Source organism: Grammomys surdaster, unplaced genomic scaffold (genome assembly GCF_004785775.1).
Source record: "Grammomys surdaster isolate TR1022 unplaced genomic scaffold, NIH_TR_1.0 125976, whole genome shotgun sequence".
Lineage (NCBI taxonomy): Eukaryota > Metazoa > Chordata > Mammalia > Rodentia > Muridae > Grammomys > Grammomys surdaster.
The window spans coordinates 2,402,826-2,414,777 of record NW_021620792.1 but is presented as its reverse complement, the minus strand read 5'-3'; the positions used below and the strand labels follow the sequence as shown (position 1 = coordinate 2,414,777).

General features: G+C 53.4%; 1 protein-coding gene across 1 annotated transcript in view; it reads right to left on the bottom strand.

Annotated features, from left to right (window-relative positions):
- The window catches only part of Rasal1 (RAS protein activator like 1), a 31,731-nt gene extending 21,978 nt beyond the window's left edge, over nucleotides 1-9,753 (bottom strand). Inside the window, exons 1-4 of the mRNA XM_028753900.1 lie at nucleotides 9,651-9,753; nucleotides 6,206-6,262; nucleotides 4,144-4,257; nucleotides 3,919-3,980 (exon numbers count right to left, since the gene is read on the bottom strand). Coding sequence (XP_028609733.1) covers nucleotides 3,919-3,980; nucleotides 4,144-4,257; nucleotides 6,206-6,262; nucleotides 9,651-9,715 — 298 coding nt within the window. The 5' untranslated portion in view covers nucleotides 9,716-9,753. The remainder of the gene's footprint in view (nucleotides 1-3,918; nucleotides 3,981-4,143; nucleotides 4,258-6,205; nucleotides 6,263-9,650) is intronic.
- Nucleotides 9,754-11,952: the final 2,199 nt, after the last annotated feature.

Below are 11,952 nucleotides of genomic sequence, written 5' to 3'. Positions count from 1 at the left end.
AGAGACACTCATGCACACTCACACACACATATACACACATACACACACACAGATACTCATGCACACTCACACACACATATACACACAGACACATACACACACACACACCTCTCACCATACTCTGAAACATTATTGACTTCTGACTCCCACTGTAGCTAGGGGAACTCAGCTTCCAACCCAATCCCTCTTTGGCAAACATCTTTCCTTCCTCCATTAGTTTCTCTTTGGTTTTTGTTTCCATACAGGGTCTTGCATGTAGCTCAGGCTAGCCCAGATCTCCTGCACCTCCCACTTCTGAGAGTAGAGATCACACCTGGGAGGGATTAGCTAGATCAAGGTTAGCCCCTGAGGACACCCGTGGGGGATTCTCTCAATTACATAACTGTGGTTGGGAGACCCATGACAACATGGGCGGAACCATTCCCTAGGCTGGAATCCTGGGCCCTCCAAGACGAAGGAGTTGAGCTGGGTCCCAGCTGTCAGTCTTCTCTGCTTTTTGACTGTGGGTGGGATGTGACCAGCATCCTCTGCTCCTGCTGCCTTAACCTCCCTGCCCACGATGAACTGCTCTCTTGACTGTGAATAAAAGAAACCCTCTCTCCCTTAAGCAGCTCCTGTAGTGTTATGGGGGAAAGAAACTCAGACCGTGACACCCTGAGGCCAGGGTCACACTGACTCATTAAAGGAACGGTTCTCAACCCCTGGGGGTCGAACAACCCTTTCACAGGGTCTGCATACCAGATATTTACATTATGACTCAGAACAGTAGCAGAATTACAGTTATGAAGTAGCAATGACGCTATGGTCGGGGCTCACCGGCACGTGACGAACTGTATTAAAGGGTTGCGCGCCGGTAGGAAGATTGGGAAGCGCTGCTCTAAGGTCTTGCTGGATTCAGATTCCTACACAGCTGCTGCAGACTCTCCCTGCAGACCCTCACAGTGACTGCTCCCTGGTGGTCTTTATCCATTCTCCTCTCTGCAAACCTCAGGAAGTGTATTCCCCGGGGATGGGAGGGTTCCTGGGTCAGTATCTTCTCCCTTGATCCCGGCTCCCTTCTCAGACGCTTTCATCAGGGAAAGCCATGCTTCCTGGCCGGCTTGCTGATTAACCCTTCCTGTCTAGCACCTGATTGAGGTAAATATGAGGTAGAAACAAGGGATTTTTTTCCCCCTCAGGATTGTCCTGTCTCAGGGAAGGGGGGCATTTCTGAGGATTGTATGCCTCCACCTTCCATGTTGCTGGACATGGAAGAGCCTCCATTGCTCCACCACCCCCAAGTCCAGGAATCTACCGTTTTCTGTCACAGACACCTCACTGATCCTTTGCGTCTAGCCTTGTCCTGATGTGACCGCATGCCTACAAAGCCGCCCCAGCTTCTGACACTAAACCTCCGATCTCTTCACTGTCTTGAAAAAAAAAAAACAAAAACCATCAACGGAGGCCAGGCGTGGTGACCCACATCTTCAATCCCAGGACTTGAGAGGCAGAGGCAGGCTTACGACTTCAAAGTCAGCCTGGTCTGTGAAGTTAAGGTCTGGCTGTGATACTTACTCTTAACTGCTGAGCTACCTCGCCAGCCCCTGTGGCTCTCATCTAATGACCAGCAGTCATGCAGCTCAGTGATAGAGCCATTGGTGTGTTTCCAGCACTAAAGATGATGATGATGGTGATGATGGTGATGATGGTGATGGTGATGATGATGATATATAAATGGGGTCTCACTATATGGTTACCCTCCCGGATGCTATGATGACAGACATGCACCCCAAACTCAATTTAGGAAGCCGCCCTTATCGGCCTCTACCCTCCTTGCTGGTGTTTGTATGTGGTATCCCTCTGCCCCACCAAAATGAGGACAATGTCGTCCCGCCCAGCATCCACAGGTGCCCTTTCCTGAAGCATCTTTATTTCTTTTGGTTCTTGAAAACTCATGGGGTCTGAGATGTATTTAAAAAAAAAATACATACAATGCCAGGTGGTAGTGGCTCACACCTTTAGTCCCAACGTTCAGTAGGCAGAGGCAGGCAGATCTCTGAGTTCGAGGCCAGCCTGCTCTACAGCGTGAGTTCCAGGACAGCCAGGGCTACACAGAGAAACCCTGTCTCAAAAAAAACAAAAAAAAAAAATAAAGAAAAGAAAAAAAAGAAAAAAATAAGAATGTATGCTTGATACAATGAATAAGCTTCAAAAACTTCCAGGAATTTCTCTGACTGACGAGGACCTGAATGTGTGACACTGTTAGTAAGTACCGGCTGTTCACTGTAACTGCTTGAGCTGGGAACACATTGCCAACACCCCAGATGCTTCACCAGGGAGCCAGCCATGATAAGACACTGTAGCAGAATTCAGTGATTTCAGAACTCAGAAATCCTTCAAGCACGGCTACATAAAGACCTAACAAGTATACTGTAGCTGCTAGGCACAGAGGTGAACGCCTGTCATCCCAACGTGGAGAGGCTGAGACAGGACTGGATGCATTACCACCAGCCTGGGGTACCCTTTCTCAAAAGTACATGATAATGGGGCTGGAGAGACAGCTCACACCAGCTGCTCTTCCAGAAGCTCTGGGTTCTGTCCCCAACACCCATATTCACAGCCATCTGTAACTCCAGTTCCAGGGGCTCTATCGCCCTCTTCTGGCCTCTGCAGGCACTGCCTGCATGGTGCTCATAGACAAGCCCTCAAAACACTCACACATAAAATAAAAATAAAATTTTAAAAATACACGATGAGGTAAGAAAGGCAACCAGGGAAAACCAAGTGTAATGGGGTACAGCGTGGGCTGAGAAAACCTATGCTCACCCACACACACACAGGACATCTACTCATGAGTGTGCGCACGCACACACTTGCACACACTCACACACACTCACATACACACACACACAGAGTGTAATGGGATACCACATGAGCTGAGAAAACCCATGCTCACATGCCCTCACACATACACACACACTCAAACACACACACACACACATAAACCCAGAATGTAACAGGATACCGTGTAGGCTGAGAAAACCCATGCTTACACACAGACACACACACTTATGCACATACAGACTCATTTGCACACAGACACACACATATACACACACTCATATACACACATACACACACATACACACACACACACACGCACACACGCACACACATACACACAGATAACAAGATACCATATGGGCTGAGACAAACCTATGCTCACAAGTACACACACACACGTACACACAGTATAACATGGTAAGCTCAAATCCTAGACACAAACAAACAACCTTGGTCCCAAGTCCTGGTTGTCACAATCCCTTTGTGACCCCATGAGACCGTGAGGGAGTCACTGAACCCTGTAGGCCATTGTCATGGGAAAACCATGAGTGACTGAAGGTCCCTACCTCAGAGGAGGGGTCAACATGCATTCACAGTGCACCAGGGTTGGGGGTGCTGCTATCGTTATTCCTTATGTATGTTTTTTAAACAAAGCACTCCAGGGCTGGGGTGCGACTTAGAGACAAAGCACTTGCTAGTCTCTGGGCTCATCCCCAACATGCAAATATAGTGTCTGGAAAAACATGAGGCTGGCCTCAGCTAGGAACCCTGGAATACCAGCGTGAGGGAAACTGAGGCAGGGGACCACAACTTGAAGGCTATCTAGGGCTAGATAGAAAAGACCAAAACAAAACAAAAGCCCAAACCGAAGTTGCTGTCTACACAGGATAGAGAGCAGAGTCCCAGATAAGAAAGGATGTCATGGTTTTTGCTATGTGAACCTCAGGTCTATGAAAATGAATTACATAAATGAACCGAATCACATATGAAAAAAGCATAACGTTCCTCTACCAACCCTGCCCTTCTCCCTCCAACCTTGAAAGGACCCTGTGGGTCAGACCATTCTCCTTCTTCTGTGGACCACGCCCTGCTCACCTCGAGGGTCGGCTGTGATCGCCTCTTTGCTCAAAGAGATCTTCCCGATGATGTCATCATGTCTGTGGGAAGACGGTAGGAGAAGGTCAGGCCAGGACCCTCACCATCCCCTGGAGCCGTGGGGACAGATTGAGGGTTTAGGGGCAGCACACCCCCTCTTGGCATCCAGGCTTGGGACCCGCATACCCCACCCACCCACTCACCACCCACCCACCCACCACACACCCAACAGTGTCTTCATCCAGCACGTAGAAGGCCAGGTGGTGGAAGTCCAGTGGAAGGTGAACCGTGTACTCCTCCCCCCAAAAGGGGCTCAGGCTCCTCCAGATGGTTGCTGTCCTGCAAGAGGGGGGCTAGGCTAGGGCTTCATATAGTGGGTGACCTGGGAATTCCCCACAAATACAGCTATGGATACACACAGGAGGACAGACACGGTCACACACACACTCCTAGAGTCTACACATGCCCCCGTCCCGGGAGTGAGAGCAAATGCACTCAGACCCATAAGCCTAGACAGAGAAGCACACCCAGACCCAACCTGCACACACACCAGAGATGCAGACAAATGCAGCACAGCTGTAGGGACTCAAAATGTGCATGTATGCATGCACATACACACACACACACACACATACACACACCCTCAACTAAAGAAGTTCACAAGTCGACCAAAATGCACACAGAGAGAGCCATGGATCCATACACACACCCAGAGAAACACACCCAGACATGCCAAGGAAGCCAGAGACACAGGGCATCACACTCACACACACAGACACACACACACACACAGACACACACACATGCATCCTCAGAAACATCCAGAAACTGTTTGTAAATATAGATACAGTGTCCCAGATAGACACAAGTCTGGAACAAGTCACCAAGATCTAGTGGACCACTCATTTGTGCCCCTCCCTCCCTATACCCGGACTGCAGACATCATCTGTGATTGGGGTGAGTTCAGTGATGCCTGGGTTGGGGTGGGGGTGCGGCTGGGGCTGGGAAAAGGAGAGGGCTTCTCATTCAAATCGGTCAGGCCAAAGAGAACTGGGCCGGGAAGACAAGTATCCCAGATGGATGGAACAGCATGTGTAAAGGCCCTGAGGCAGGCATGTGTGAGCGGAGCCAGGTCACTGTGGAACCAACAATGGTCACAGAGAGCACACAGGGCTTCATAGTACCCAGAAAGTCAAGGGATGCTAGGATTAAGTCAAAGCCAGACAGGCACATATACATACGTAAAACAACTAGGCCTAGCTCCTTGACAGGGCTCCCTCTGGGAATAAACACTCCACTTTGCCCAGTGACACCCCAGCACAACCCAAGTGTGAAAAGCTCGCTTTCTTCTATTGGTTTCTTGCAGCCCAGAGAAGGGAGAATGTCTGCCTGAAGGCATAAAGAAAGCCCGTCTGAGGCTTGGGGGTTAGTATCTTATAATAGGGCAATCACAGGGGCAGCCATGGGAGGAGGGGTCAGCCTTCCCTGGGGGGATCCCCACCCCCAGCTCCCAGCCCATCTGGACCAGAACTAGTGCCAGGCGCATCCTGAATCCTGCTGTCTCCATAGAAACCAAGGCTTCAGCCACCCGCCCACCCACCCCCTCAGGTCTGCGGGGGCTGAAAGCTGTCCCTTCACCTGCGGGGGCAGAAGCCCAGCTCAGCTGATGTCCCATCCTGACTGAGCGCCCACAGACATCCACACACCATCCCTTGCATCCACACCTGCTCCTGTGGGCTCACCAAGACACATGCACACATCCCCGCTCTGGTACCCACAGGAGTCCTGTGGGCCTGCACACCCACATGGCGCTCACATATGGTCAGCAGCGTTCACACCAGCTCCGTGCCACCCCAGATGGGCAGGCTGGTATGCACACATGCGCAGGCACACACACACACACACACACACATTCTCACTTGAACATTAGTTCAAATACAACACACCCAGGCACCCAGGTACCCGCAGTACCCGGAGACCCAGAGCCAGCCAAGCATGAGATATCCCACCCCACCCCCAGAAGCCTCTGGGGAAGTACAGCCTGGTGGTGGCTGAGTCAGCTCCAGGGAGCCACAGTGACATCATGGGTCCCTGAACAGAGGATACTGGCCAGTTACTAGCATCGGCCCCAGTGGTGTACCCAAGAGGCCACGGCACAAGCAGTCCCTAGAAGCCCGAAGGACACACCCCCTCAGGAAGGGGTACATTCTCTGTTCCCTGGGAAACACTGGTTCTCCTTCCTGGGTCCCTTCCCCTCCCCATGCCCTGCTGCCTGCTGACCACGTACCTGGCCACCACCTCATCATCCACTTTCACCAGACAATAGGGGTCACTGCTCCCAGACCTGTGGGGCAAGGAGATCAAGAAGGCTGTTGGTCAGCCATAGTGGGAGCTCCAATCCCTACCTTAGGCCTGGTGAAGCTGAGGCCCAGAGAGGGGATGGGGACCTACCCTGAGTCACACAGCAAGCCCTACAAAGAGGCAAGACCTTGAGGAACATCAACAGGTTATGTCACCATGGCTCAGGCCACTTGCCCACAACCCACAGGCAGTATAAGCCTGGTCCTTCCAGTTCTGGGACTGCTTTGTCACTGTGTGACTCCAATCCACCCCAGAGAGGGATGGAGGGTTTAAGAGAGAGAGGTGTGGAGGAGAGAGATCACAAATTACCTTGAGCTCCCCGCCACAGACAAGACCCTAATGTCAACTTCTGAGCTAAAGGGTGTGCTCCTCAGCCTGCCCTTTCCCCTACCCCCATCCTCAGCAGGAAGGACCTGCAGACACACACCAGGGTCCAGGATCTCAAACTCGAACTCACAGAGATGGCTGTAGGGCTGGAGTCTGTCTCTGTGGCAGAATGCTTGCCTAGTATGTTCAAATCCTGGTCCCATCCCCAGTAGGAAAAACAAAACCAAATCCCAAAAGACATGTACTATTTTCCTGGCAAAGCCAGCCCCACCTACCTTCCCTTTATAATAGTAGTCAGCAGTAAACCCCAGGCTACCTCCCTTTTATAATAGAAGTCACCAGCAAATCCCAGGCTGTCTACCTGGGTCTCCATTACCTTCCTCTCAAAGGCCGGCTCTCAGGACCAATGTCTAAACTGACCCTCCAAGCTATTTGGGATGGGCCATACCCACAGTCCCGGCTCCTGGGAGGCTGAATCATGAGGTTTATCTGAATCCAGGAGTTCAAGACCAGCTTGGATAACATAGTGAGAGCTAGTGAGAGCTAACCTCATATAAATAAACAAATACTGCCCCCACAGAACCTAAATCATCTTGCGTGGAGTTATCTGTGTGGTTTGTCGGTCTCTATCTTCCTACAATCCCTGAACTATGACCCCCCCTTGGGGTACCAGCTGTATCTACTTCTCCATGGGTCTGGGGTGGTCCTGCGGGGAAGGTTCAGGGTGAATGAATGAATGGAGAGAAATCCACTGGAGATGAGTAGGACGGATGGTACCCACAAGATTTCAGCCAAGGTTTCATCACGTCCCCTCTGCTCCTCCAGCTGCTTTCTCTCTGCCACTCACACACTCAACCACAGGGAACAGGGGCGTTGGCTGCAATTTGGGCCTTGGCTAGCTGGCTGGGTCTTTCCCTGTCCCTCAGTTTCCCTCCAAAGCTTCTCTACCTCATTCTTCAGCCTCCTCAGAGCAGATATGGCTCAAACCGACTGAGATCAGCTGGCACGGAAGCTTGGAGATACAGCCTCTCCCAGGCAACCTAGCCGACCCCAGGTCCCTCAAGGGACCAAGGTTCAACACATCTGCTCCAGAGCCGTGACGTACATGGCCTTATCAGGCGCCTATCAGGTAGGGGCCAGGGCAGCAGGCAGAGCTGGCCTCTCCCAGGCCCTGGCCTCTCCCAAACTCTTGGCCTCTCCCATAGCCCCTGCCTGCATCAAGCATGGGAAATGTAACCCTCAACCATTACTTGCCCACCGGGTGACGTTCATACACTAAAGTCATTGGTGTTTATATCCCAGCTGTGTGATCTTATGACCGTAACTGCCTCTCTGGTTCTCAGTTTCTCCGTGTGTAAAACAGACACCAGTTGGTCATAGAAAGTGTTAAATATGATACCTGCCCATCGTAATTCCTCATTAATGACTGACAGGGTTGGCCGCCCACTTAAACCTCGACCGTCAGACTGAGTCTAAGCCCTCTGCTTTAGAAGAGGGAATTAGAAGATATCACAACTTACGACTAACAACTCACTCGCAGACAAGGGAGCCCCAGCTTGCTCTGAGAGGATCCCTTTTAAAGAAGGGAGATGACTATGAGAGAAACTGAGGCTGGGTGCCCAGCAGGCCACAGTGATACCTCTTCAGCCTTGCTCTGGGCCACAGTCCACCCCCAGAGCTTATCTTGCTCAGAAACCTGGACGGAGAGGGGTAAGCCAAGATGCAAGAACCCAAGCCCCTTCCAGAAGGAGCAGGGAGCCCTTGAGCTTGTATCCTAGCCTGGTGACAACATCTGCCACCAGCTTATAACTCTCTCCCAAGACTGGTGGACCAGCTGGAGTTCAGGGAAGCAAGAGCCCTGTTTCTAGACAGGTCCTCCCACCAGCTACCAACTGCCAAACCTCCACTCCTGTCCCACAGTTTTGTAATCTCTAAGGCTCGGGGACATCTTGAAGAGGGTAGCTCAAGGCTTTTACTTCAGGAGTGTGTTTATTTGTGGTAGCTAATCAGGAAGATGGGGTACTAAAACCACACTAAACAGCTCCCCTCAGCACAGCTGCAGTGTTGGAGGGGTCAAGGAGGTTCCCCAAAAAGCCAAGACAGATGCAGAATCTGCAGCTCTGGTAGTTGGGACTTTTCCCCCAAGCAAAGAAGGTCTCCAGGTCCCATGGCTGCTCACCTTTCTACAGCTGACCCACTAGCCAGTGTCCTCCACCCCCACCCCCAGCTGGACACAGGATCAAACAGCCGCTCCTTCCAGCTTTATACTACCCAGATGGGACACCAAAGGCCAGCACGAGGCAGGTTCAAGGTCACTCAACACACCTCCTCCCAAGGATCCTGACACCTGTCTCGGGTGCTGACACCTCCAGAGACCCTTCTGGCTTTGGACCAAGCAGGAGAGGGAACCTGCTCCCTCCGCCCGCCCCCCCCCCGCCAGGCCCATTCTGCTGAGTCAGCACTTACTGACTCCGCCTCAGAGAACCAGAGCCAAGCACAGGGGCAGAGGAGCCCGGCGCCCCCAGTCCCATCACACGTCGCACATGCCAGTGTCTCTTAGAGCAGTTGGGCACCTGAGACAGTCCACCCTAGGTTTGCAGGTACAAAACTGAGGTTCCAGGTTAGAGGACCACCTGGTGAAGCTCTGCAAACCAAAACACCCCTGAAGCATGAAAAATTTGGGGGTCCATCTGGACCACAGTCCTCGGGGGCTCTACCCCTGATCTCTGAATAGCCCCTTCTGTCTCTCGGAGAAGCCCCACCTCCAACACCTGCTGGAGCTAAGAAAGGGATCGCTCAACCGCCTCCTAGGCTCCAAGAGTACCCAGTCCAGAGATCCTCTAACCCGTCCTGGAAGACCCACTTGGGGACATCCTAGAACAAAGACACCCTCCTTCCAGGGGTGTGGGGGGAACAGGGTGCGGTACCTGCTAAGCCTGGGCACCCCCTCCCACAGAACAGGGAGGGCGGATCCCCAACAGCAGGTCCTAGACAGGGCTCCCCACAACCCTTCTACGCACCCCAGTGGGCACCCGGGGACTCACACGTCCTTGGCGGGCAGCGCCCGTCCCTCCACCACGCGGATACTCAGCGAGCCGCTCTTGGCCATGGCGTACAGTCCCAAACTTTCCAGGCAAGGAGTCTGCTGAGGTTCCGAGGCTGGACCAGGAGGTGACCCTACATGTCATCAGCTGCGGGTCAAGCACGCTGTCCGCGGGTTCCCCCGGGTCCGGGTCTGGGGTGCGAGTGGGCTGGATGCAGGGCTAGGAGGGAGAAGTGCTGGGTCCCGGAAGGGGACATGCGTCCAGAGCTACAGGTAGCTGTGCGCTGCGATATGGGCAGGCTGAGCCTGGCGTCTGCAGCACGGGAGGTCCTTCCCGATCCCGCCCCCCAGAAGCTGCCCCGCCCGCCCTGAGCCCCACGTGAGCGCCCCCTGCTGGCACCCCAGACCACTGCACTCAGTCTGGGACCCCCCCAGGCGGTATGAGTCGGGGGGGTAGGGGTAGGGGAGGCACAAGCAGTCAGGCAGGGCGGTAAGCTGTTACTGAGCTGCTATTGGGCCCTCCGAGAACCCGGGTGTCTCCTGCCTGCCTTCAACCCAGCACCTCCACACCTCTCCCACCTCCGCCACCTGCCACCCCAACACCAGCCTCGGGGTCCCGGGACAGTACTCTCTCTGGGCGGCAGGCGGCGCACGCTCCCTGGGTTGGGGGGGGGTCTGATGCGAGCGGAGGGAGGGACCTCGAACATCCCCTTGCATCCTCTCTTCGGCTCCAATTAAACCCGGAGTGTGCCAGCGAAGGCTCCCACGTCACCGGCTGCCACTGCGGGGGTGGAAGCCGCGGCCGCAGGGGGAGGGGAGGCGCGGAGATAACACCGCCGGGCGACACGATAAGAGCCATCTGCAATCCTCGAACACTTAACCGTGTGCCAGGCACGGCTTGAGCCTTTCAAGGGGATTATCTCAGTTTTTAGCCCTCAGCAACTCCGTATACCATGCGTGCCCTCCATCTATGGATTTAAAAACAAAACAACAAAACGAAAAAAAACAAACAAAGACACACACACACACACAAAAGCTAGGGTTCTGAGAGATGGGGGTGGGGGTCACTTGCCAGAAGTCTCCTCCCTGGGTTTGAGTTCTGACTCTGCCATTTGGTAGATTTGATAATGCCTGCTGGTCTTGGATGACTCAGTCACTTAACCTCTCTGTGCCCCGGTTCAGTTTTCTCATCTGTTCAGTGAGCACGACACGTGTCTCATTCACAGGGGTTAGAGAGAATTAAATGAGATACTCCCACACGGGCCTCAGAACAGTGGGAGACACCTAATCAGCCACAGAGTAGTGGGTATTTTTGTTGTTCTTCTTCTTCAAGGTGTGTCTTAAATGTCACATCCCCTGGCGAGGCTTTCAGGAGGCCCTTCCACCCCACGCAAAGCTCTTCTTCCTTTTTCCTCTGTTCCCAAGATGCTTTGTGCCTTTGCAAGTTTTAAATGGGATCATGTGAACAGAAGGCTTGTCCCAGGGTAGACGCTGGCACAGCTACCTTCCTCTCCGAGTCTGTGGTTTAACTAACTGGAGAGTGTTCAGAAAGGCTGGCAAGGGCAACTTAGGGCCGGGCACCCATGGGAGTGCAGAATGAGGTCACCTGCCACTGCCCAGACTGGCAGGACTGGGAGCACCTGCCCAGCCCTGGGAGCACCTGCCCAGCCCCTGGAGCACCTGCCGAGCTCTGGGAGCACCTGCCTGGTCCCTGGAGCAGGAGCCGCCTAGTAGTCTGAATTCCCTCCCTCCCCCACTTTCCAGCCAGCACCCAGCCCAGATGGAAGTGAGCTGATGCCCTGGAATTCTATCCCAGTGGGTTTCTGGGAAGGCCACAGCAGGCCAACCCAGGAGAGTGACCCAGGGTTGAGTCCAAAACTGCAGCAGCCTCACCCCCACCCCCAAACCACCTACCACCATCTGCAGCAGTCCACATTTCCCTAGGGAGGAAGAAGGGTGGCTCCCCTGCACACACACACACACACACACACACACACACCTGAGCAGACACCTCTGCCTGGATATTTTGCCCCTAGGGTTATAGATATCTCAGACAAGTCATCCAGGTCCTCGGGGCCCCTGATGGAGTCCCCAGACTCCACGACATACTGGCCAAATGGTCACCTAGCCATCTGTACTCCACATTCCAACGTTAACAGGAAGCAACACCTTCCAACTTTCCCAACTCTAGATCTGCAGATCTATCAGGTCCAGCTAGGCCACCAAGAAGCCAGCTCTGTCACCTCTCTCCCACTTGACACTTGTCCTCTGGCACAGGGGCCACCATCTCTAATTTTCCTACA